The 24,594-nt window shown below is 39.6% G+C and overlaps 5 protein-coding genes across 7 annotated transcripts; 3 read left to right on the plus strand and 2 right to left on the minus strand.

Annotated features, from left to right (window-relative positions):
- Positions 1-486: 486 nt before the first annotated feature.
- LOC115763609 (monocarboxylate transporter 13) lies at positions 487-11,179 on the plus strand. Its single transcript, XM_030706237.1, has 5 exons — positions 487-848; positions 6,087-6,195; positions 8,367-8,594; positions 8,660-8,786; positions 8,843-11,179. The coding sequence occupies exons 2-5, from the start codon at positions 6,090-6,092 to the stop codon at positions 10,368-10,370; spliced, it is 1,989 nt and encodes a 662-aa protein (XP_030562097.1). The 5' UTR covers positions 487-848; positions 6,087-6,089; the 3' UTR covers positions 10,371-11,179.
- Positions 11,180-11,268: 89 nt separating this feature from the next.
- Positions 11,269-13,273, minus strand: LOC115763612. Of its 2 annotated transcripts, XM_030706239.1 has the most exons (4): positions 13,116-13,273; positions 12,380-12,859; positions 12,009-12,240; positions 11,269-11,881 (listed from the first exon to the last, which is right to left on the minus strand). In XM_030706239.1, exons 1-4 carry the CDS (start codon positions 13,195-13,197, stop codon positions 11,668-11,670), a joined length of 1,008 nt encoding a protein of 335 aa, XP_030562099.1. In that variant the 5' UTR covers positions 13,198-13,273; the 3' UTR covers positions 11,269-11,667. The 2 variants fall into 2 exon arrangements, with proteins under 2 accessions (XP_030562099.1, XP_030562100.1); XM_030706240.1 differs by lacking the exon at positions 12,009-12,240 and having other exon boundaries at positions 11,798-11,881.
- Positions 13,274-13,316: 43 nt separating this feature from the next.
- LOC115763610 (guanine nucleotide-binding protein subunit alpha homolog) lies at positions 13,317-16,683 on the plus strand. Its single transcript, XM_030706238.1, has 6 exons — positions 13,317-14,270; positions 14,712-14,850; positions 14,915-15,120; positions 15,681-15,812; positions 15,878-16,017; positions 16,086-16,683. The coding sequence occupies exons 1-6, from the start codon at positions 13,884-13,886 to the stop codon at positions 16,444-16,446; spliced, it is 1,365 nt and encodes a 454-aa protein (XP_030562098.1). The 5' UTR covers positions 13,317-13,883; the 3' UTR covers positions 16,447-16,683.
- A 614-nt stretch (positions 16,684-17,297) lies between these two features.
- LOC115763381 (ras-related protein Rab-30) lies at positions 17,298-18,969 on the minus strand. Its single transcript, XM_030705919.1, has 2 exons — positions 18,648-18,969; positions 17,298-18,470 (listed from the first exon to the last, which is right to left on the minus strand). The coding sequence occupies exon 2, from the start codon at positions 18,437-18,439 to the stop codon at positions 17,762-17,764; it is 678 nt and encodes a 225-aa protein (XP_030561779.1). The 5' UTR covers positions 18,440-18,470; positions 18,648-18,969; the 3' UTR covers positions 17,298-17,761.
- A 260-nt stretch (positions 18,970-19,229) lies between these two features.
- Positions 19,230-24,271, plus strand: LOC115763400 (RNA-binding protein 39). Of its 2 annotated transcripts, XM_030705945.1 has the most exons (6): positions 19,248-19,322; positions 19,388-19,484; positions 21,897-22,039; positions 22,108-22,503; positions 22,591-23,155; positions 23,226-24,271. In XM_030705945.1, the coding sequence occupies exons 2-6, from the start codon at positions 19,431-19,433 to the stop codon at positions 23,862-23,864; spliced, it is 1,797 nt and encodes a 598-aa protein (XP_030561805.1). In that variant the 5' UTR covers positions 19,248-19,322; positions 19,388-19,430; the 3' UTR covers positions 23,865-24,271. The 2 variants fall into 2 exon arrangements, with proteins under 2 accessions (XP_030561804.1, XP_030561805.1); XM_030705944.1 differs by having other exon boundaries at positions 19,230-19,484.
- The last annotated feature ends 323 nt before the right edge of the window (positions 24,272-24,594 follow it).

Below are 24,594 nucleotides of genomic sequence, written 5' to 3' on the forward strand. Positions count from 1 at the left end.
ATTAACATTTACTTTAACATTAACAGTGTTATGCGTTTAAAGTTTTTTAAAACTTAGTGTATTTTATTTTCAAATATTGTGAATTTTTCGTTATACTAACAATTTAAAAACTCTATTTATGAATTCACTTAAAAGTTGACGATTTTGAAATAGTTGCATTCGAATATCAACATTTTGTGGTTCATGTATTCTACGAAAAATACATTTATTATATTCCGAACAGATTTTTGTATTAATTATGTTAAATAACAAATCCATTTATATAAATAGCAATTCCATTAAAAACAGATGGAGTGACTGCTTAACATTTAAAATGTTGCACCTAATTTTTTTTAAAATTTGTTTTTATTTAACTTATTGAATGCAAGCATCTTTTCGTTCAACATTTTGCTGTTTAGCATCGGTTCAGGGTAACTAGTTCGTTCACTAACGGAACTGCGCTCTGCTAAGAAACGCGAGCGGACGTGCGTTCATTTGTTTTTCCACGTCCGAGAGTGTGGCACGTCGTGTGGGTGGTGTGCGCGTGAACGACGACGGGAACCTTTCGTTTTTCGCGTTTTGTTTTTGTATATATTTCAAACAAAATACGTCTATAATTGTGTACATAGTGTAGTTAATTTACATAAATTAATTAATTTCAAAAATCGCAACAAAACTGACCCGATGTCATGTAACAGCCAAAATCCAATAAAAACACAAACAACTTATTCATTATAAAACGTGCAAAAAACGTGCGTTAGTGTGTGTGTGTATGTGTGTGTGCATGTGAAGGTGTATGAGCAAGTGTGTTTTTGTATGTGACCCGCCTGCTCAGGACGAATTTATATAGCTAAACAATTAAATTTAAGGTAAGTTAAAGCAGAGATTGAAATGAAAGACGAACAGCTGACGCATACACATATACAAAAAGAACAACAAGCACAATAACCTGCGATGACAGGCAGCAGCAGCAGCTGCAAATAAAAAAAAAACATTACCTTGCCTGAGCCCCAACCCCTTACACAGGCCCCGGCCCCTTTTGGCAGCAGCAGCCAGCGATTCAAGGGCGATGAACTACAACAACAAATATATATTAAGAAGCAGAACAAAAAGCAAACTCACAAGAGTATGACAAAAGCTTTTGAGTTCGTTTTGTAATTTGCTTTGAATTTGCGCTGTTGTTTTTGCTGCATTTGCTTTGCACTATTTTTGAATTTGTGGGCGTTAAACGACGTGATAACAACGGTACCGATACCGTATTAATAACGCTAAGAAAATAGTATGATGCTGTTGTTGTTGTCGTTGTTGTTGTTATTGTCAATGTCAGCCAGCCACCAGCCACCACTCATACCGTTTTTCTGCCGCTGCTCTTACTACTCTGTTACTGCATGTCTCAAGCACGCAGGCCCCGACACGCGCGCAACAGTAGCGTTCGCGTTGGTGTTGTCGTTGGCGTCGACGTCGACGCGTCGTCATTGGCATAAACAGCATAAATGTCAGTGTGTTAGTAGGGGCCGCTATGCCTTTGTTGTTTCTTTTGCTGGTGTTGTTGTTTGCTCGGGTGCTACATATGTATGTATGTGTATGTATTCACGTACAGAAATACGTATCTCAATACAAACATATACTTGTTTGCTCTTATTTCGTGCGCCTTAAAGTGAGTAGTGAGTAAATTAGGTCAATGTTGCCATCTGACCCTATGCCTTGCAACCCAATTTGTTAGTGTCATTCGCAGCAGACAGAAAAGGAGACGAAAAGGAGACATTCAGACGAAATTCGGCAAGAATTTACTGTTTATTAATATTGCGTTGAGTTGTTTTCGCCCTATGCAACATACAACGACGTTTACATTATTGCCGCCCAGACTATATCTCAGTTATTTGTTAATAAACAATACAACTATGACGCATTGGCACGTACAAAAGTCATTAACATGTAGGCCATACTCTAATACATATACATATGTATATTTGCTACTGCTGATTAATATTTACTTGGGGCGCGGTCAGGCCGGCCGAGCATTGCTTATGCAAACATCTGGAGCCCGGCAAATACGCATTGTTTGTTCGCTGCTTTGTTCAGATTGAAAATATTACTTTCTTTAAAGATTTGAAGTAATAATTTGAGTATTAATTACGCATAGAGATAACGCATTAAATAAATCATAAAATGTTATCGATAACATAGCGATCACATAACCGTTACGTTTGCTGTGGTGGTGGTGTGAGTGAGTGAGACAGATAGAAGTTTAAATCATCAATCACAGGGCACACTGACTGTATTTCTGCTTTTTAGTAAGCCACATCTTTTGTTCTTGTTCAACTTCTTCTTCTTCGGTTTCTGCTTTGTTTATTGTTCTGCATGCGGACAGCTGGTCTGGTGGGGCCATTGCACTGACCAACAACAGTATGTAAACATAATTGTGTTTGACAGGCGTTGCTGTTTTTTGTTAATTGACTGCGCTGTTATCGATAAAAGCAGCATGCAGTGCGCATTTCCTTTTCTCTCCCACGCACTTGTTTTTTTTTTTTTTTTTTGTTAATTTAATTTGACGTACAATGCAGACAAAAGGCAATGCCGACTCATTGTCGTCGCCATGTCTGCGTCTTTGTCCGGCAACCGCGCTACCTGCACTTACCCTGAAACACAGCTAGACTCTTAGCTATCACTAATGACCTGTCTCAACATTATTAATCCCCCGTACGCCTTGTTGCCTCTGTAAGCGGCATTTAATGAACATTCCTGGAATTTGTAACGGGAAGACAAATACAGTATCTACGTACACATATCCCAGCACCATAATAAATGTGGTTATCTTGTACTGCGTGCATCGGCAGGGTAGACAGCTGGTCAGCTTATCTGGTTTTTCATTATTTTGACGCGTTCCGAATTGTTTGCAATGCTCTCTGTACTGACTCTGTGGCAGAAGTGCTGTCAATGAACACGTCATTATATGTATAAACAATTTATATATACATATGTGAGCTGGGCAACAATATACTAGCAAACAGATATTTTTTATCAGCAATTAGCAACAAGTGATTGAAGCGTAACGCTTTCCCCCGTCTTCATCTCAACCGAAACGCAATATGCCGGAAACAATGGAATACAGCATAATAAAAATATTGCTCATTGCCAATTGTTTGGCCCAAGGTCAACTTTCTGGAAACATGATGTGAAAGTTTCGAACTTGTCTCTTATTCTCGGCTGATTAAATAATTCATAAATGTGCGCCCTCGATTTTGATGTGAGACCACAGCACAGCTGTTTTATGTCTCACAAGTTTAATTTATTACTACATGGAATATGCCCGGTTACCGATTCGCTCAAATTACAAGGCGGACAAGTAAAAAGCAGTGTGTACCTAATAAATATTTAAGTAACAGCTGTTAATGCAAAACAAATATCGAATGCCGAAGGCCGAATCAGAAAATCATCGAAAATCAAAGCCAGGCTTAACTGTTACGTTTTCAGTCACAATAGTTGGTCATAGTAAACGATGTTGAGCTTTACTTTTTGTTGCTATTAACTGTAAGTTTGTTAAATTGCCGTTGTGTTTTTTCTACAGTTATGTAGAACAACAATCGAATACATATAAATTGAGCACAGATAAATGATCAGCATGGTGATCACTGGGCGTGAAGCCTCCCATCGCAAGCACAATCGACAAACTGGCATAACAACAACGCAGTCCACACGTCCACACACACACACACGTACACCGCGTGTTCGTTTCCATAGAATATACATATACAAATGTACATACATACATATGAGCGTAATTGTTGCCAATACGTTTCAATTTGAAGCGCCAATTGAATTTAAATTTGTAACATTGTTTTGAGGCAAATTCTGTTTAATAAGTGCCCAGGAAACGACCTTCAATCTTGGGGGCAATAAACGCGCTGATTGCGTTGTTCTCAATTCCAAGCAAAAGTTCCATTATACATACATACATACGTACATACTTAAATAATATAAAAATTCACAAAAAATAAACAAACAACGTTTTGCTCATATACATACATACATACATACATAAGCAATAAGATAACTATTATCTAGACCCTACAACTATGACACAATTGAAGTTATCTTGGGATCGTGCAAACCGCTTGACCCTCATAGTATGCCAAAAAGAAAAAGAAAAACAATTAATAGTAGAGAGATTCTTGTCTTTCTGCTTCCATCTAGAGATCCTAGATTTCTACAGCGTATAAAAATTGCTCACAACTGTGAAATTCGCCTTGTTTGTTTTGTTTTTCATTCTCGAGAAATCGTATTTCTATCAACAATGACGTCATGATCCCCAGCTGAAAAAGCCTCATCATTAACGACAAATAACAACGCAAAAAAAACACAAAATATTTACACACAAATAAATTTCTACAAATATACATACATACATATATACATACATGCATACATACATATGTGCATATATAACAGAAGTGGAAAAAATTATGTTATACGCCTCTTGTATGATCCTCGACGCAATTGGATGAATCATTCGCCCGATGAGGAAATGAACGAAATGAACCAAATTTCTACGCTCTGCTCTTACTGCCAAAGGGTTGGGGTGGGATGAAATAAAAGCAGGGCCTCGGATTGTGTAGACTTGCGACCCATTTGCTAGTCCAATTGGATTTTGTTCCCGGCGTCAGATTCCCAATTCCGTCTGGGCTTGGACTATATTAATGACGGAACATGTTCTGCCATTTAGCGTGCAATTACTTTGGCAGAGCTATAAACCGAGATTAGATGCTATAAACAACACGCTCGGCTCAGCTAGCCGCAAGTTTGTGCCAGGCTACAAATGCATACATACATATCAACTAGTATATAAATAAATCTGGGTGCCAAATATAGAAATCAATCATATAACATATGCTTTTGTGTGAAAGTTGGGCGCGTGTTTAATTTTCTATCGTGACACGAATTTTTTGACATTAAACCCAATTTCATGCGTGTGCGTGCATTTTCGTTAACACGGAAACTTGTGAAATATATCAAATTTGGGATAGATAATTAAATTTGCTTGAAGTGATAAAAAAAATAAACAATAAGCCATATAATATAAATATAAATATAAATATAAATATAAATATAAATATAAATATAAATATAAATATAAATATAAATATAAATATAAATATAAATATTAATATTAATATTAATATTAATATTAATATTAATATATATAATATTAATATATATTAATATTAATATTAATATTAATATTAATCTAATATAATATAAGAGAAAGAGAAAAGAGAAATAGAAAGAAAGAGAAATAAAGAGAAATAAATATAAAGAGAAAGAGAAAGAAAGAAAGAGAAGATGAAGAGGAATAGGAAAGTAAGAAATAGAATAGAAGAATAAAGAGAATATTAATATAAATAAAATAATAGAAATATAATATAAATATAAAATAAAGAGAAATAGAAAGATAAATAGAAAATAAATATAAAGATAAAGAGAAATAAAATAAAAAGAAATATAAAAAATAAATAAATATAAATATAAATATAAATATAAATATAAATATAAATATAAATATAAATATAAATATAAATATAAATATAAATATAAATATAAATATAAATATAAATATAAATATAAATATAAATATAAATATAAATATAAATATAAATATAAATATAAATATAAATATAAATATAAATATAAATATAAATATAAATATAAATATAAATATAAATATAAATTTAAATTTAAATTTAAATATAAATATAAATATAAATATAAATATAAATATCGAACGTACGTGATTTTGAGACGTGTATCGTGTGGAAAAAAACCGACACGCGCCCATCTCTAATTCATGTGTATTTCATGTTTAAATATGTGTTCTCGTTTTGTAAATCTCCTGCCTTTCGCTCTATTCTTAGCATTCCCTATACACAATAAATGCTATCGTATTCAACATAAATATTCTTACACAGTAAAAATATTATAAATCGTAACTATTTCATTTAGAACAAAAAGTTAATGTTCAATTCATAACAGAAATCGTTTTTCCTGCTCTCGAACAAAGACAATAACAACAAAACTATTTTTCCTGCTCACTCTAACTCTTCTTCTTACAGACCATGCATAAGGAAAAAGTAATAAGTACACAAAATGCAAATGCAAATAAAGCAAACAACAAAGAGCATAAGATAAATGGAGCGACAAAAGAAAAGAGTGATAAAACAGGTCAGTAATCCACGAAAGCAATTCAAACCAAAAAACAAGCAATTATTAAATGTTATAATAGACAATAGAATTTATAATTTTTGATTGATTGAGAACAAGTTAATGGGCACATAACCTCAATCGATCACGTCAACAACTTGTCAACTATTTGCTCAGACCCTCTTGGATTCTATACTATTTTTTCTAGAATGATATATGGCAATCTCTGACGCATTAGGCATACATATATAAATATTAGATTGAGCCCAAATAGGCCGCATTTAGTGCAACTCTGGGGTACAGTCACGCCAGTGCTTGATTAGGTAAACCCCACGAAGCTGTACCCAGGTCTGCGCCATGGTCGCCTCATGTCTGATAGGAACTACGAACCATCCGCCGCGATCGATCCACATCGACTGTTACCATTTAGATTGTCCGTATCTGAGTTAATAATTTGCCGGACTCTGACAACCCAAATCGCTACACAAATAACGAACGCATTGTATCATATATCGTTGACCCATTCCTTGGTAGTTGTGGCACGTTTCGCCGGCTTCGGCCATATAAATGTGTCGCTATCAGCTATTCGCATTGGCATTCGCGTCCAGACACCAAATGGAGCACTGAACCCGCCTGTCCCGGGCCAAAGTGTGAAAGTGTTCGATTAGAGATAAGATATGCCTGATTTTGGGTTTAAATATAAATACCCAAAACGCCGGACACTTGAAAGATGTTTGCAATAGGCTTATAATCATTTTTAGTACGACACGAAAGGTTTTCTCAAATAAGATTGAGTATATTTTTTGAGAATTGTAAAAGACCCCAAATGTGGTAGGCATAAAGATTTTTTAACTCCCGATCTAGATAAAAACGGGAAAGAACTTTATACTTTTTTTCGGAAATAGGCGAAGGTATCAAAACGTGAAATATGTCTTTTATTTTAATTTTTTAGTACTTAAAAAAACCAAGCCTCAAAATCAAATTTTAACAACAAAAACTGAGTAACTTGTTTTGATTGTGGTAAATAAATATATATAAATATGTTATATTTATAATTTCAAAACTTTTGTTCTTGTGGTTTTCGAGATCGTCCTGCTCAATAATATATACATTTACACAAAACTAAAATACCCGTTTCAATGGGTACAGGGTATAAGAACGCACTTTCGTTTGTATTTTGGATATAGAAAAGTGACATCGTTATATATAGAATAGTCTGTCAATTTATTCCGTAAACTAATCAAAGTAGTTTGTGATTATCTCTTGCAAGACATCTTCCAAGTCAGATACTTCCTAGTAGAGAGCACTGTCAAGAGATGAGAATTATTCCCAGGAATGAAAAACATTTCCGTTTAACGTAATATCTTAGCCCAACTCTGCTATTAAGGGCGTGACTATGCTTCCAACAATGAAAGAAAACCAGTATTACTCCCAAAAACTAATTGTTTCATTTATGAGCATATCGTAAAACCAATTTGTGAGGTATTTAAACATTGGGACCCTGATTAAAACCTCAAAGGGGAAAGGTAAAGGAGAAACAATTTTCGTACTCATTCGAAAGACCTAAAGAAATACCTTACCTAATCTGAATTTTATTTTGTACTCTTCAGTAAATCGGAAAAAAGCTACCTTATAAAAAGCTGTGACTTATATATATAGAAGGCCAAGGCATATAAAACTTTATATCGCTTAAATATATGTTTAATCGGTAGCCGGTTCAAACCATGTCCGTTGAGCTATATAAAAGCGTCGATCTCAGAGCTCGAGATCGAGGAATAAGTTCATTCGATTATTTAGTTAATTCCCTCACTTGTGCAACATAAATATCACTTGCATTTACGAAAACATAATAGTTGCACTTCATTTTAAGTTTTTCTATACCCTGAGACTATTGAAAAAGGGTAAAAAGATTTGGAAGATCGAAGCATTATGACGATCTAGCTATTTCCATCGATTTGGCTGTTAGTCTAGACCATTTGTATAAATATGTAGTATATATAGATAAAGAAAATAAATTAAATGCTCTATTAATGTTCTTAAATTTTCAAAAAGATCGAAGCATAAACAACAGAGTAAATTAGGAAAGTGTGGAGCTAGTGTGGAAGAAGCGTGGGTCCACCTTTTTTCTGTCTAAATATCATTTCTCACTTGTCGCAATATTTTCTCTCATTCCATGTTTTTGTGAACCTCAGTTAGCCTGCTGAGCAAGAAGGATGACAGCGGCGAATATGACCTGGTGCCGCCCGATGGAGGCTGGGGTTGGTTAGTTCTCTTTGGCGCCTGCCTGACGAACATACTCATACCCGGCACCATTAAGAGTTTCGGTGTACTCTTCATCGAGTTCTTGCAGGCGTTCGAAACATCACAAACGCAGGCCTCCTGGATACCGGCATTATGCTACTTCCTTTACAGTTCACTAGGTAAGTGTGGAGTTCATGTGTTTGTCAATCTTCCGATTGTTTAATACGTCTCTGTGCTTTTCCAGGTCCTATTTCGAGTATTCTCTCAGTCAAGTATTCCTACCGCACGGTGACTATGATTGGTGCGCTCTCCGCATCTCTGGGCATGATACTTTCCTATTGGGCATCATCCGTCGGCTATTTGTACATCAGGTAAAGTTCAGATAGAGTTCATTCCATAATTGTTTTTATCACACTCGCCATTCCAGCTATGGCGTCCTCGTGGGCATCGGCGCTGGCCTCTCCTTTCCGCCCACTGTGTACATTGTCACATCGTATTTCGTTAAGCTGCGCGGCCTGGCCAACGGTCTCTGCATCTCGGGCAGTGCTATTGGATCAATTATATTGCCGCCCGTGCTGCGTTGGCTGCTGGAGACTTATGGCTATCGCGGCTCCTGTTTGATCATGGGTGGCGTCACGCTGAACGTATTGGTCGGTGCCCTGTTCTATGAGCCTGTGGAGCAGCATATGGTGCGTGTGCCGCGCGCTCGTCAGGCGCTGGACGATATACCCGAAGAGGAAGACATTGGCATTGTGATGAAATTCGAGAATGTGGACGAGACGACGGCGCGCAATCAGGAGCCGATGGCCGAAAAGCAGCTGTTGCCCTACAACTCACCGCCATCGCCGCTCTATCTGCCGGACGATGACGACGACAAGCAGCAGTTTGTGCGCAGCGCTTCGGCCGCTGTGGTCCAGAGCTATGCCAAGCCCGGTGATGAATTTCAGCCACGGGCCAGAAAGATCAGCACGCCAGTGCGACTGCCGCAACGCAATCAGACATTCACGCCCGGCCAACTGAACTCGCAGTCATCTCTGTACGCCGTGCCCGAGGGCCGTTCCAGTTCGAACAAGCTGGCCATGAGGAACAGTTCGCGTAATCGTCTGTCCAAGCGATCGCCGTCCACTAGCAGCTTTCTGTATATCAGCACGCCATATCATGGCAGTACGCTGTCCTTTCAGCCCAAGGAGTTCTCATCGCATTTATCGCTGCGTTCCGCTGGCAGCGGTGCTGTCACAGGCGAGTCGACACCCCAGGATGCCGGCGCTACTAATGAGACGGAAGGCAAAACGCAGCAGAGTCAGCGCAGCAAATTTTTTGACCTAAGTCTGCTAAAGGATCCAATGTATTTGGTCATACTCATCTCGAACTCGACGAACGCCATCAGCTACACAAATTTCATCATCCTTCTGCCGGCCTTTGGCCTGGCTAGACAATTTGACAAGTCGCTATCTGCGTATCTGCTGTCGGTGGTGTCAACAACGGATCTGATCGGCCGTATTGGCGGCTCAGCGCTCTCCGACATGGGCTTCATACCCAAGACGTGGTACTTTGTGGGCGGCTTGTCGGTTTCGGGCATTTCGCTGGCGCTGCTGCCGTTCGCCTACAGCTACGGTGGCGTGTGCTTCTGGTGTGCGCTCTTTGGACTCGCATCGGGCATTTATGTGGGCATCACAGCTGTCATCATGGCCGATATGCTGGGAACGGAACGCCTGACTTCGTCCTACGGCATCAGCCTGTTTGTCAACGGTATTCTACAGTTGGTGGGACCACCGCTGTGCAATTACTGGACCGAGGCGGTCCAGGACTATAATCCGCTCTTCCACGCGCTCGGCCTGACACTGCTCGCCGGCTCGGCCTTATGGGCCTTTATGCCTTGGATACAGCGCCGCAAAGCCAAAGAGGAGGAGAAGCTGGAAGCCCAACTCGACGAGGAAGCCGTCGATGGCTACTAGGCCGGCTTTTACACACCACGTACAATTACAATTAGTTGTTAGGCTTTAAATGCGTACAAAGAGAAGAGAAGAGTAGTAGAAAATAGAAAGTAAAAGAATTGCGGTAGGATGGGGGAATCTATCAGAGGAGTTGATGGAGTGAACGGATTATATGTTGGAGGACGTCAAATGGCATTGGAAATTTTGGAAATTGTTAATTTGTTTCTTCCATTAGCTTTTTTGTCTAACTGTTAAGTCTTAATTATTACATTGTATAATTATTACAATTATTGTTTACTTAAAATCAATTCATAGCCTAAGCAAATAACAAATGAGAAATGTCTAGCAATGAAAACTTAAGAAATGAAAATATTTTTTCTATAAATATGCTAAAGAAAAAAAAACTCAAAAAAATCAGTAAAACCAACTGAAATATAAAAAAAAAACACCGAATCGTTTTTATTAAAGACTTGCAAGTATACCCCGGCCTTGCCTGTGGTAAAATAAATTCTCTCAAAGATCTTTGAAAATGAGATTGAAACCGATCGGTAAGCCAATGTTGTCAAAATTCTTTTGTAATGCTTTGAATATCAGTTTGAAGCAAATCGGACCAAACCTTAAAACAAGAATAATGTTGCCAGATTTAGATGCCAAATTGATCTAGAGACCAAATCATGAACAAAGAGTCAAACCACGTGAAAATCGGATGGGTTAAGGGAGTGCAAAATTTTGAGAGCGAAAAGCCAGTCGGCTGGCGTGTCGTTTGAAGAGCGAAAAGCCAGACTAGAAATATTATATTGTTTTTGGTCTTGGTATTCGATGCCGTATTGTGCATGCGGCGGCTCGACGCTGGGCTCAGGGACAGTTCTCCAATTGGGACAGTGCCGTCTAGAGCACTCTTATTTTTTTAAATTACATATTTATGTAAATTACATTTAATTTCTCATGTGAAAGGCAATGGCTAGAATTAAAGTTATATGCCCGTTAATAAACAATATATATGGCCGAGATTCTAAAGATAACTGTTTTTCCTGGTTATCAGAAAATTGACAAGAATTTACATACATTGCTATAACTTAAACAAAATTTGTAGTCGTACAAATGAACATTACCTGCAAGAGTATTTAATATTTGTATTACATGTGTAGATGCGAAAATATGAATAATGATACATTTTATATAGAACACGTTGTAAAATTTATATTTGATTATAGTCCAAATAACTTTCGAAGCACAGCTAAGCTTTAAAACTATAAGTTTCTGTGTGTTATATGCGATTATAGTGATATATAATATAGATATGCTTTTTGTTTTGGCACTAAGTGCTTTTGGTTTTTGCTTTCAAGAATCCCTTGGAGCGCAAAAAGCGCACTATGAATGGTGTGGCGCCCAGCGTGATGCTTATCCGAAGTGGAGCGAACACTTTGTGAACAGCGTACGCCGTCACAAAGGTGCTGCCCACAGCTATTTTTTCCGCTATTACAGAGGACTCAATTCCAAGGAATTCTAGAACCGGCATCATATTTATTCCGCTGGAAAATTAGAAGAAAATATGGGCATCTAATTAGTTGGGCAAGCTAACAATAATGGTGAGATGCTTTGGATATTTGTGCTGTGAGCGGTTACGTGTGGATGAGCGCATTCGATTAGTTGTCCTACCTGGAGACGAGCACGTAGAAGCCACCCAGGGATAGCAACGAGATACCCACGTGAAATGCCACAATGGTTGCGCCGTACTCCTTAAAGGCTCTTTTCAATTGCTCCTTCTTGGTCAACTTCTCTGTCTGCAGCTCGGCGTCTACAGTTGACTTTGCCGGTTCGGGTGGTGCTGGTGGCACCAAGGGTGGCTCCGGTGATGGTTTTGCTTGTGTGCTGTAGCATCGCCGGAAGCCTACGGAATTCGAGCAATGCATATGATATGACATGCGTATGCGTGTTAGCTAGAGCGCATGCGCCCGACATGCAACAGGTTTGGTTCGATTACCAAGTGCAACAAGTGCCAGCATAAGTCAGCAGATGCCTTTTCTCACCTTGGCTGTTGCCGGCGACCGTGGCATTCTGATCGTAGGTCACCCAATCAGCCCGTGTGCTGTCGCGCAGTGCCCGATAATGCGAGCTGTGCAAATTCTGCGAAGTGAACTTGTACTCCTGAGACCACTGTCCCCCGGGCATGTTCAGGTGCGAGAACTTGTGCATGCCGCCAAACGGAGTCGGCACGTTGCTCTGCATGACACCATTTAGGCTAACGGCTCCAAAGCAATCATACGATTGAATATGTGGATCCTGCACAAACGAAGCTTCCTGCGACACACTCAAGCTGTTATCAGTGGTTATATCAATCATGGAGATGGGTGCATGGGACATGACTATGATATTGTCCGAAATATCCCTTGAGCGTTGAGGCGAAAAGCGTGTTGTCTCCGCGGCGTCTACATTATTTGGCAGCGGCAGCGCGGGGGCTGGTGCCGCGCAGTTCAACGCCTTTGCACTTGTGTGAAAGGGTTGGATAGCTAGATGAAAGAAAGCATATTATTAATACATACGTATATAATACACAATATGCAAAAGTATTGCGCAGTTTGGCCAGGGTACAAAATCCAACCGAGCCTTGTATATACATTGCGAGTTAATTGAATTAAATCTACTTTCGCGTATGTTTGCCTATTATCTGCAGACCAATCGCCACAGTGAACTTGCCCCGCAAAGCAATTTTAATCAATTTAAACTCGTTGACCTCTAAGAATATAAATGTTTGAGGGAGCTTACCTGTGTACTTTTTCAGGTACTGAATGCCGCCTGGTAGACGTGAGGCACACAGCAAAGATGCTTTGCTGGTATTAATAATCATAGTTAAAATATAATTTTCACCTTGGATTGAAGAGAATTAAACGACAACTTCACCGCGACTAAGCAAAATACAATAAACAGCTGCACGATAGTAACAGGGTTGCTCAAGACTTGTCACATCGCATGCAAACTATCGTCATAGATATCGATAAGCATTACGAATATCGATGGTGTGATATCGGGAATACAACCCTATTCAGTCTTTTGGGAGTGAAAATGCGAATTTATTTACAAAATTTGCCAATACGAGAAAAAGAAGGCGACGCGTAATAAAGAAACTTATCACTTTGTCATCGACGCGAATACCAGATGTTGTAGTGCCAGCGGAACGCAGAAGTGTGTGTGTGCAATGCCCGCGGAGAGAAAGACACAGAGGAAGAGCGCGGCGCTGATGTTGTGGTCAAGATATGATTTGGCTGCAACTACGACGTCCAAACATCGACCAAAACAATAAACCCCGCGACCAGGCTAATTTTAGAGTGCGTGCAACAAAAACAATAACACTAACATACAAGCGCGAGGCAATCAACAAACACACCAACAATAATATCAACAACTGAAACGTACAGCGCGCGCGACTGTGTGCGTGCTGTGTGTGTGTGTGTTAGTGCGTGAGCGTGTGTGTGTGTGTGCCTGTGTAGAAAGTGCGCACGTCAGGCGTTGGCTGTCGTCGCAGCAGTCGCAACCATGTCCAGAATAACGTTGACCACGTTAACACATAACAGCAGCAGCGGCGGCGTCGGCGGCGGCATTACAAGCAGCAGCAACAACAACAGCAACAACGATACACGCACCGGGACGCTGACGCACCTTATGGAGGAGCACCAGCAGACGGTTAGCGGAAGAAGCGGGACATCTGCTGGCCCCGGCGGACTGTTATCGGATGGAGCGGAAAGGCTGCGACGCCAGGGCAGCCGACTGCAAACATCACGATTCGCCTGTATGCGTTGCTGCGGCAACTTTCTCACCTATCTGGTGCGGCTGCGCAGCACGCCCGAAGAGCTCGAGCAACGCTACAAATCCAAAGAGATTGATCGGTTTTTGGAGAAAGAGAAGCACACGTTTCGGCGGCAGGTAAGCCACTTTTTTCGTACTATAACGCTGCTACATTCCGTTTAATTAAGTAATTAGTATTAATTTGCTTGGACCGGACCCACACGCACAAATACACACACACACATACACCATTCATCCGGTTGTGTCGCCCGCATAGGCCGCCCAGGCAAACAAATGAAACGCCAGACGAATTTTCACTTTTCGTTGTTGCTGTTGTTGTTGTTGTTGTTGTTGGGCTTGGCTCTGGGTTTTTATTGTTGCATCATTTAAGCAATCATTACAAAAAGTCTTATTCACACAAAAGGCATTCAATTAACAACTTCTTTGTGCTGCCGCTGCTGACTCTTGTTGCTTGTGCGTGTATTTTTATCGGTCAAGGTTTCAATTTCGCACGTACCTTTGTATTAGAGTAAGCAATCAGTTAAATCAATTGACTAACCGTGACTCAAACATATCTAGGTAAAGCTGCTGCTCCTGGGCGCTGGCGAGTCAGGCAAATCCACCTTCCTCAAACAGATGCGCATCATACACGGCGTCAACTTTGAACCTGAGCTACTGTGCGAGTACCAACATGTGATATACCAAAATGTTATAAGAGGTATGACCTGGCACAATTCTTGTTTGTTTTGCATCAATTTTAAATGAATCCATTTCTTATGCAGGTATGCAAGTCCTTCTCGATGCGCGCGAAAAGCTGGACATATCTTGGGGCAATGATGGACGCGAACAGGATGCCCACGACGCCAAATCAATGGAATGCAATGCAATAGAGGCAGCTAGATTCGTAGAATATGCGCCGCTCATAAGGCGCCTATGGCAGGATCGTGGCATAAGGCGCGCCTACGAACGACGACGCGAGTTCCAAATTGTAAGCGGCCCAATAAACCCATAGTTAGTTTAGTTTCATTAGCAATGAACCCACTAGAAATGGGTAAGAAAGGGTGGTATGAAGTCGTGCAAATGTCTGTAGCAGACAGGAAGAGGATATACACTCTGGATCAGAGCATTAACAGCCGAGTTACCATTTAATATTGAAACAGAATTTTGAAAGCTTTTATCTACTTCCCGTAAATAGTGTGGGCTTGGATATTTTTGGTTACACAGATTTTCTTTCATTTCTCCAAAGCTAACTAATAACAATAATAACAAACTTTGGTAACTTTGAACAAAGTTCATTTAAATGTGGGATGAAATGAAAATAAATTACATCTTTAAGCTTTTCCCCGTGTAAACAATAACTCGGTCAGCTATGCTGTGAATTGATAGAAATATGTATAAAAAGCATTACAGTATATATATGTGCACATTGAATTCTTTCGATTATTTAAACAATATGTGCATTCATTGTTAATGATTATACCCCCAGTTAATCAAACGTTTATTGACACAGAAAACAAACATTGTTCTTGTTAACTTTATACCTCGCAGAGCGATTCGGTCAGCTATTTTCTAGACGAAATCGAGCGGCTAGCGAAACCGGATTATGTGCCCACCCACAAAGATATACTGCACTGTCGCAAAGCAACCAAAGGTGTTTACGAGTTTTGTGTCAAAGTACAGGTAAGCTGCAAAGAGAATGTTCTTGTCTCATCGATTTTGTATTAACAACTGCATTTTTATTGCAGAACATTCCATTTGTGTTTGTCGATGTGGGCGGTCAGCGCACACAACGTCAAAAGTGGACGAGATGCTTTGATACCTCTGTCACTTCTATTATATTCCTAGTGTCCAGTTCGGAATTCGATCAGGTGCTTGCCGAAGACAGGTGAGTTCTGAAATGAGATAAACAATTCAGAGTGGGATGTTTCATGTGTACTTTGCTTTTTTTTTTAGGAAAACCAATCGTTTGGAAGAATCCAAGAATATTTTCGATACGATCGTGAACAACAACACGTTCAAAGGCATTTCAATAATATTGTTTCTAAACAAAACTGATTTGCTTGAGCAAAAAGTACGCAATCCAGAGACTGATATACGCTGGTACTATCCACAGTTTAATGGCAATCCGCATTCGCTTCTGGATGTCCAGAACTTTATGCTGCAAATGTTTATGAGTGTGCGCCGTAGCAGCAGCACCAGCAGGATCTATCATCATTTTACCACTGCCATAGACACACGCAACATCAATGTTGTGTTTAATTCGGTGAAGGATACGATACTGCAGCGCAATCTGAACGCTCTGATGCTGCAGTAAGAGCACTCGGCCACGCGGCCATCCTGATCACAAACACGAATCTCACGCCAGCTCTGACAACACCGTCTACCATTTATCAAATCATATAAATATTTATGTATTTAAATATAAATATACCATATACAGAAAACGAAAGTGCCAGGCTGTCAGGAATGTACAATTTTGTGAAGGGCCGACCCAAATTGTTGTTTACTTTTTAAAATGGTTTAATTATTCATAAATTTTGTATTAAATGAAATTATTATACTAATTTTTAGCATTTACATGTATTATGTATTTTATTTATGCATAAATGTATATAATTTATTGTGTATGTGTTTATTTGTGGCCTGCTAACAGACTCTAATGCAAGCTGAAAACTAACCTGGAAACTGCAGCTACAGTTTTACAAATAATTATACTATTATTATTATAATTATATTATCTTTTTTTTTTTTTTGATTATCCTGTATAACTTTGCCTTTTTGTTCCGACATGACATTATGCAAGTAAATTTACCATATAAAGCCAATACATGCACATACATATCTATATATATATATATATATATATATATACCTTTATATTTTTAGAGTTGAATGTCGAATATACACATATACAAATTGTATGTTAGTTTATACAAAAGAGAGAGCTTAAACTAAGCATGCATTTTTCTCCTAGAGAAAAGTCAGCGAACGACAAATGTACCAATTAAAAAAATATAAATATTTAATAAATGAGAAACAATTATATATTCAAAGATTACACAGTGTGTTGTTTATTTCATGTTTTATACACATTCCCTGTATCTTCCCATCCACTCTTTTGTTATTCATAATGAAAATGCACAATTAAAACTGTATTATGGTTTATTTAATTACAAATAGGCTTATTCCTTTTGACGTTTTCGGTATTTATTTCATATAGAACTACGTTAATATTTGGAATGTCATAAAATCGTCTTATACACTATACAAAATCATTTGAATTGCATACACTTAAATTATTGATAAAAAAGAGTGTAACAAATACGCATTTGCATAAACATATAAAAAATATTGTAAATACACCAGTAATACTCTAGATAAATAAAAACAAAATGTGCATTGCATTGTTGATATTATCAATAGACATTAAATTAAAGCACAAACTGTGATGCATACGATCCAGACTCAGACCCAGATCGATTATAACAAATAATATATAATACTAAAAAAGAAAATCAGGCTTACTAAAACTACACATCCAAAGGAGTTTAACACAAATATTTAGCATCCATAGTCATTGAGTTGATTTCTAGCTGATAGCTGCCGCCTGTCTTTGCTGTCGTCCCTGCTCAGCCGCCTTGACTAGAGTTGTTGCCGGTTCCAGAGCTGTTTAGGCCTCCGCAGCAGTTGCTCTGCGCCGCCTTGGCACTCAAGCTACCCAGTCCAATGGAACCCCCGCCATCGGCCTGGCGCTGTGCAGCCGCAGCAGCCGCACTGTTGCCGTCCTTGCTACGAGCTTGACCGATAAGTTCGGCGGCGATTTCATAGAACAGACGCTCAACGTTTTCCGCCTCTTTGGCGGATGTTTCCAGGAAGTACATGTCATGTTGTTTGGCAAACTCCTCGCCTATTTGAGTGGGAATTTCGCGATCGTCGCGATCTGTCTTGTTGCCCACCAGTATTTTTAGCACCTTTGAGTTTGCATATTCTTGTATCTCTCTCAGCCAGTCCGGCAAACAGTCAAATGTGGGCTGGCAGCTAATGTCATAGACAAGTATCAGCGCGTGCGCCGATCTGTAGTAACTTTGTGTGATGGAACGAAAACGCTCCTGTCCGGCCGTATCCCAAATTTGTAGCTTGATCTTTTCACCCTCGACCTCAACGGTTTTAATCATAAAATCTACGCCAATTGTAGCACCCTGGCCGGGCGGAAAAAGACCCTGAGTAAACCGTCGCACCAGGCATGTCTTTCCAACGCCTGCATTGCCGACGAGCACAATTTTGAATAGGAATTTGTAGTCCTCCATTTGAAGTCGAATTCAGCTTGTGATGCGTGCGCTGAAATTTAAAGACACACAAAATATTAGTATACATAGTTTCCTCTATTATTTAGACACACCTAGTCAGCGACGCGTAACGCGTTTATAAAAGTTAGCTAGTATTGGGGGATGGTTTGGAGGTTTGGTTTGGGTTGGAGTTTCACCCGCAGATGCAACTTACGCAATTGCCTCTCACCTGTAGCTTTATTGGTTGCGCTCCGCGCACGCAATCTACGTATACAGTCTAACGGTCGCCCTTGCCACCAAGGCTTCTTCTGCTGCTTTGTGGCTAGTGTCAATAATTTGGACGCTGATGACTCAACAATTACCACTGCCAGCAGGGTAAGCTTTTATAGATGTGGTTTTTTGTACTGCGTTGCGCCATTCAATTCAGTTGGCACCTGCGGGATACAGCTTATATTTGTTCAACACCCTCAATTCGAAAGGCGCTAAATGCTTGTAACGACATTAATTTTGCAAAGCTAAAAATTCGCTGCGTATATGTAAATATAAACAAATCGATTAATATGGTAGCGATATGGCAACGCCATTTTACAGTAAGCCTGTAACAATATTCGACAAGTAGTCATTTAGTAATTGAAATTCGAAAATAATCATGCGCGTATGAATGAATGGATAATATACGTTTATTATATTTAATATTTATTATTATTCATAGTCAATTTGCAATACATTTATCGGGTCGATTTACAATATATTTATGCACAGAAGTATCGATAACGCTGTGGATATCGATTCGTATTTATTATCAACCCTGCAGCAACACAACATAGCCAGCCACGCTGTAGAAAAAATATTAAGATTAAAGGAAAGTTTGATTTAATTTACAAAATAACAAAAACGCAAGTTCGTAAGTGAGTCTTCGAGTTGCCCTGGGTAAACCATCAACAATTTTGGTTTTTTCAAACGTGCCAGACAACAACTTAGGGCGTTTTTCCCCGTCCCAAAAAAATTCAACATGGCCGAAGACTTTGACGTTGAAGCAATGCTGGAAGCACCCTACCAAAAAAACGTAAGTACACTAATCGACTATAATTTTTAACGCATCATATTAATTAAGAAACGGTTTGTACAAAATATTTAATTCTTGCGAGAGTGGTATATCTTATGAATATTTGTATACTTTTCTAAATAGACACCATCAAGCGCGCCGTATGTGCACGCATTGTGTGCGTTCGCATTTATGTATATACATACATATGTATGTATGTATTCGAGTCGTCTGACACTCACACATGCAAAGTTTGCTTAACACCTTTGTGGATGTGCTTATGCTTTTACGTATGAATATGTGCGTGTGTGTGAACACTGCATCGAAGTGGCAGTCGTAAATCGATTTATAACCTTAATTCCTGAAATGCAATCGAATATCGACAGGCGTAGGGCACTGCATCGATTTGCCACAGTCGGCCTGTCGGCGTTATCGTCTCTCTGGCAACTTCTTATGTTTTATAGCCAACTACCTTGACGCCCAATTAAACACCCACGTGCTACAGTGTATGTGTGTGTGTGCCTTGTTTGCTTTAGTAGTCGCCTGCACGTTATATGGAAAATCGCAGTCGAATCCGACGTCACCTACAGTTTTGTGCGTGTGTGTGTGTGTGCGTGGGCTACGGAACTGTTATTATTCTGATTATAGAGTCATTTTAATTTCTTATCTTTTAGTGTTTGAGGGTCGCGAATCAAAGATATGGAACATTGAAAAGCTGTGTTATTTTGTAAAGGGAACACAAATGTTGAAAATCCTGATTAGGCTTTATCAGAAGTGTTTAATCCATATATTATGTTACTGTTGTATAGTGTGGTATTCCAGATATAATGAACTTTACTTGATTTAACTTTATTAACATTTATTAATGGCAGTCGTCTTATCATATATTTTAAAAACTTATATAGAATATCCAAAATGAAATTGATAAGTTGTGCATATAGACAAATATTATATATGTTAGCACCAAATTTCCAAGTATGTTCCTCAGTTCAATTAGGAATTATGTCTGAAATTATCATCTGAGTGGTTGCTCTACTTTCTCTCTATCTCTTAAAAACAAAAGCAATGTGCAAAAAAAAAATATCACACTACCAAAAACGAAAATAATTAAAAACAAAAAGCGAGAATAATTCTTAAGGGTGAAATGTCTTTGCAGAAATCGTTTAAGCTCAATATTGTTGCTAGTGATTGTTTTGGTCATTCTAAACACAAAAAGCTGGAGACCATTTGGTAAGTTTTGAATGTGCCAGAAACTGCGAAAAAAAAAAAAAGAAAATAAAAACCAAAACATATCTAGGCATTTGTTTTCTGTATGATTTGTTTCTGTTCTTTTTTTTTTTAAATGAATTTGTTTTAAACTGCTAAAAATCAATGAAAACTGAACGTGCACTAAATTTCAGATAAACTCTACCTATTGTCTGGGGCAGCAGGCAGCACTACTACTACTCTCACTCACAGACAGACAAGAATGAAAGAATCACAAGTCCACTTCACTGCTCTTTCAGGAGTCGAGTCTGAAATGCCCAAAAATAAAATAAATACAAAATCGTATAAAAATCACTGAAAATAAGAACAAAAAACAAAAACAAAAAACACCAATATCAAAAGCCTAAACGTAATAAGCAAACTTAAATTATTTCACTACACATATCTTATAACTTATTACTCTATGTATATGTATGTCCATATATAGACGAGAGCGCCTGCGATGTGTTGGCCAGAGTCTTTAGAGTCAAATAAGAGCCAAGGCAACCAAGTCAACAAACCAACCCACAAACCAACCACTAGCCAGCGCTAATACCCAAATATCGAATCGAATCGAATTGCAAATATGTGTGGAGACATTTCGCCGAGGTCTACTTATCTGTGTGTGTTAATCTGCCTACCTATCAGTATCAGATATATGCGTGATATATGTATATATCATAGGTATATATATCTATCTTCTACAATTGTGAAATCGAGCGCAAGCTGTCGTCTGTACCATATTTTATCTTTTATTAATCGCATATGTATTACTACTCTTACTACTGCTCTATTGCTCTAAATTGGCAATGATCTGTAAAGCGATCATTGTTGACTTAAGCATTTCTATTTTATGTACTTGCAGATACCAAAAATTTAACTAATTTACTTTGATTTGCTTTCTCTTATTCAACTACAAAAAAAAAAAATACGAAAAAAAAAACAAAAAAAACCTCAAAAAAAATTTTAAAATGAATACAACAACCACAACCAACTACAACAACAACAACAACAACGTAACGTGCGATCAACAACGAACTAAACGTTATGTGTGTTTGTGTCAAATGTCCCCAACAAAACATGAACAAATGAAAATATCCAATTCTATGTATGTACATTATTGCTTGCGACTTCCAACTCCCATGTCCACCAAACCAACCAAATACCAAACCAAAACCCTATCTGTAGAACGTCAGTGCGGGCAGCGCTGGACGAGGACGCGGGCGCAGCAGCGGCAGCGACAGTGCTGGCCACGATGACAACGATGAGGATTACACTGAAAACGGACAGCGCTCCTCGAATGGCAACAAAAAGCGCAGCCATCGCTCGCGGTAAGTTCACACATCATTTCCCTACGAAACTGGCCAGCCTCATTTAGCATATTTTTGATGCATTGCAGTAGTCGTAGTGGCTCGCGTCACAAGCGCTCCAAGGATCAGGAACGTGAAAAGGAGCGTGGCACTGAACGCAGCAGCTATCGTGACAAGGATAGAGACAGAGAACGTGATCGAGAGCAGCGGGATCATCGTTATCGCGATGCCGCCAAGCGCAGCAGTCGCACACGCGATGAGCGCCCCAGCGATGACAGACGCGGCGGCGGCAGTGGACGCAACGATCGTGATCGTCGTTCGCGCGATCGCCGAGGCGGCAGCAAAACTTTGCAGCGCGATGCCGAGCGCAAGCGCAGTCGCTCTCGCGACAGGCGCCATCGCAGTCGCTCCCGTGATCAGCAACGCAAACGCATGAGTCCCATACGTGAACGTCGGCGAAGTCAGTCGCGCTCCAAAGACACAAAGTAGGTGGAGAGGGGCAAATTGTGTAAACAATCTGTATTGCACAGAATGCAAATTTAGTAATTTATTTGTTTTTATTTCGGTTGCAGTCGCCGTCGGACCAGCTACTCACCACGACCATACGGTGGACGCGGACGTGGTGGTGGCAGGTCGCCACCGAATGGCGTCGGGGATCGCACACCACCCACCGAGCTCAGTCCTGAGGAGCGCGATGCACGCACCGTTTTCTGCATTCAGCTGTCGCAGCGAGTGCGCGCACGCGACTTGGAGGAGTTCTTCTCCAGCGTCGGCAAGGTGCGCGATGTGCGGCTGATTACGTGCAACAAGACTAAACGCTTCAAGGGCATTGCGTACATTGAGTTCGAGGATCCCGAATCAGTGGCGCTAGCGCTCGGATTGTCGGGCCAACGGCTGCTGGGCGTTCCCATAATGGTGCAGCATACGCAGGCCGAAAAAAATAGACTGCAAAGTGCTCCGCCACCGTTCCAGCCCAAAGCTCACACAGGACCCATGCGACTTTATGTTGGGTCGCTGCACTTCAACATCACCGAGGACATGTTGCGTGGTATATTCGAGCCATTTGGCAAAATTGATGTTATTCAGCTGATTATGGACACTGAGACGGGTCGTTCCAAAGGCTACGGCTTTATTACGGTACGAAAGACTTACTTTCCATGTTAGTTTTGTAATTGTGTAAATATATAAATTTCTATTTATCGTGCAGTATCACAACGCTGACGATGCCAAAAAGGCTTTGGAGCAACTGAACGGCTTTGAACTGGCGGGCCGTCCCATGAAAGTGGGCAATGTTACGGAGCGGCTAGACATGAATACTAGTTCACTGGACACTGATGAAATGGATCGCAGCGGCATAGATCTTGGCGCCACAGGACGTCTGCAGCTCATGTTTAAGCTGGCGGAGGGCGCCGGTCTGGCCGTGCCACAGGCAGCGGCCAATGCGCTGCTTGCCACAGCGCCGCAGCCAGCACCGTTACAGCAACAACAGCAGACACCATCCATAGCTACACAGTGCTTTATACTGTCCAACATGTTTGATCCGCGCACCGAGACAAATCCCACATGGGACACTGATGTACGTGAAGATGTTCTAGACGAATGTGCCAAGCACGGTGGTGTGCTACATATACATGTGGACACGGTTTCACCCACAGGCACCGTATATGTCAAGTGTCCGAGCACAACCACAGCGGTACTGGCCGTAAATGCGCTGCACGGACGCTGGTTTGCGGGGCGTGTTATTACCGCGGCGTACGTACCGGTAATCAACTATCACTCCATGTTCCCGGATGCTATCAGCGCAGTCGACTTGATTGCATCGACCCGCAAGAATGCTGACGATTGATGGGCCAAGCGATAGATTTGCAACTATATAATATATTGTTATTATTCGTTAAACAAAAATTTTGTAATAATTTTAACATTTTTTTGAAAGACTCCGAATTTGGGTAATGGCCCTCAGTTAGCTAAAAAAAAAAAAAAAAAAAAACAAAAAAAAAATGGGCACATCAAATTACAATTACATAATTAAATATTTATATATTTAATGTATGCAACATAAAATTAGGCATTCCTAACACGCCAAAAAATTGATTTGGATTTTAATTCTAAACTTTTTGCGACATCCCCTTTTCAATTTATATTTTACCCCCTTTCAAAGCATAATTTAGACAGCGCTACATAATGTGAAATGCTATGTAAACAACAAACAAAACAAATATTTTGTAGACAAAAATATAAAAAGAGAAATAAAAATTCGATTCGGTATTTTCTGTGTGTTTAGTGCTATATGTCTTTGCTTATAAAACTATTTGTCCTGATAAACTAATTGACTTATGTGATGGAGGTGCACGCCAATTCCACTCGCATATGTGGAAAAATCGCGAGTCTCATTTTCAGAGATCTTTGAATTCACTTGAGGTGCGCTTCACATCAATCCATTTCCATTTCTCTCAAATCATTCGAGATCTGTTTTGACACTTTGCAGAACTTAGCTTCCTCTGAAAATTTATTTTCAAAGCCCGTAATATAATCAAGATCTTTGTACAAATTTATTTGAGTTTTTTCACAAATTT

Source organism: Drosophila novamexicana, unplaced genomic scaffold, assembly GCF_003285875.2.
Source record: "Drosophila novamexicana strain 15010-1031.04,08,12 unplaced genomic scaffold, DnovRS2.1 tig00000739-arrow-arrow-pilon, whole genome shotgun sequence".
Taxonomy (NCBI): Eukaryota; Metazoa; Arthropoda; class Insecta; order Diptera; family Drosophilidae; genus Drosophila; species Drosophila novamexicana.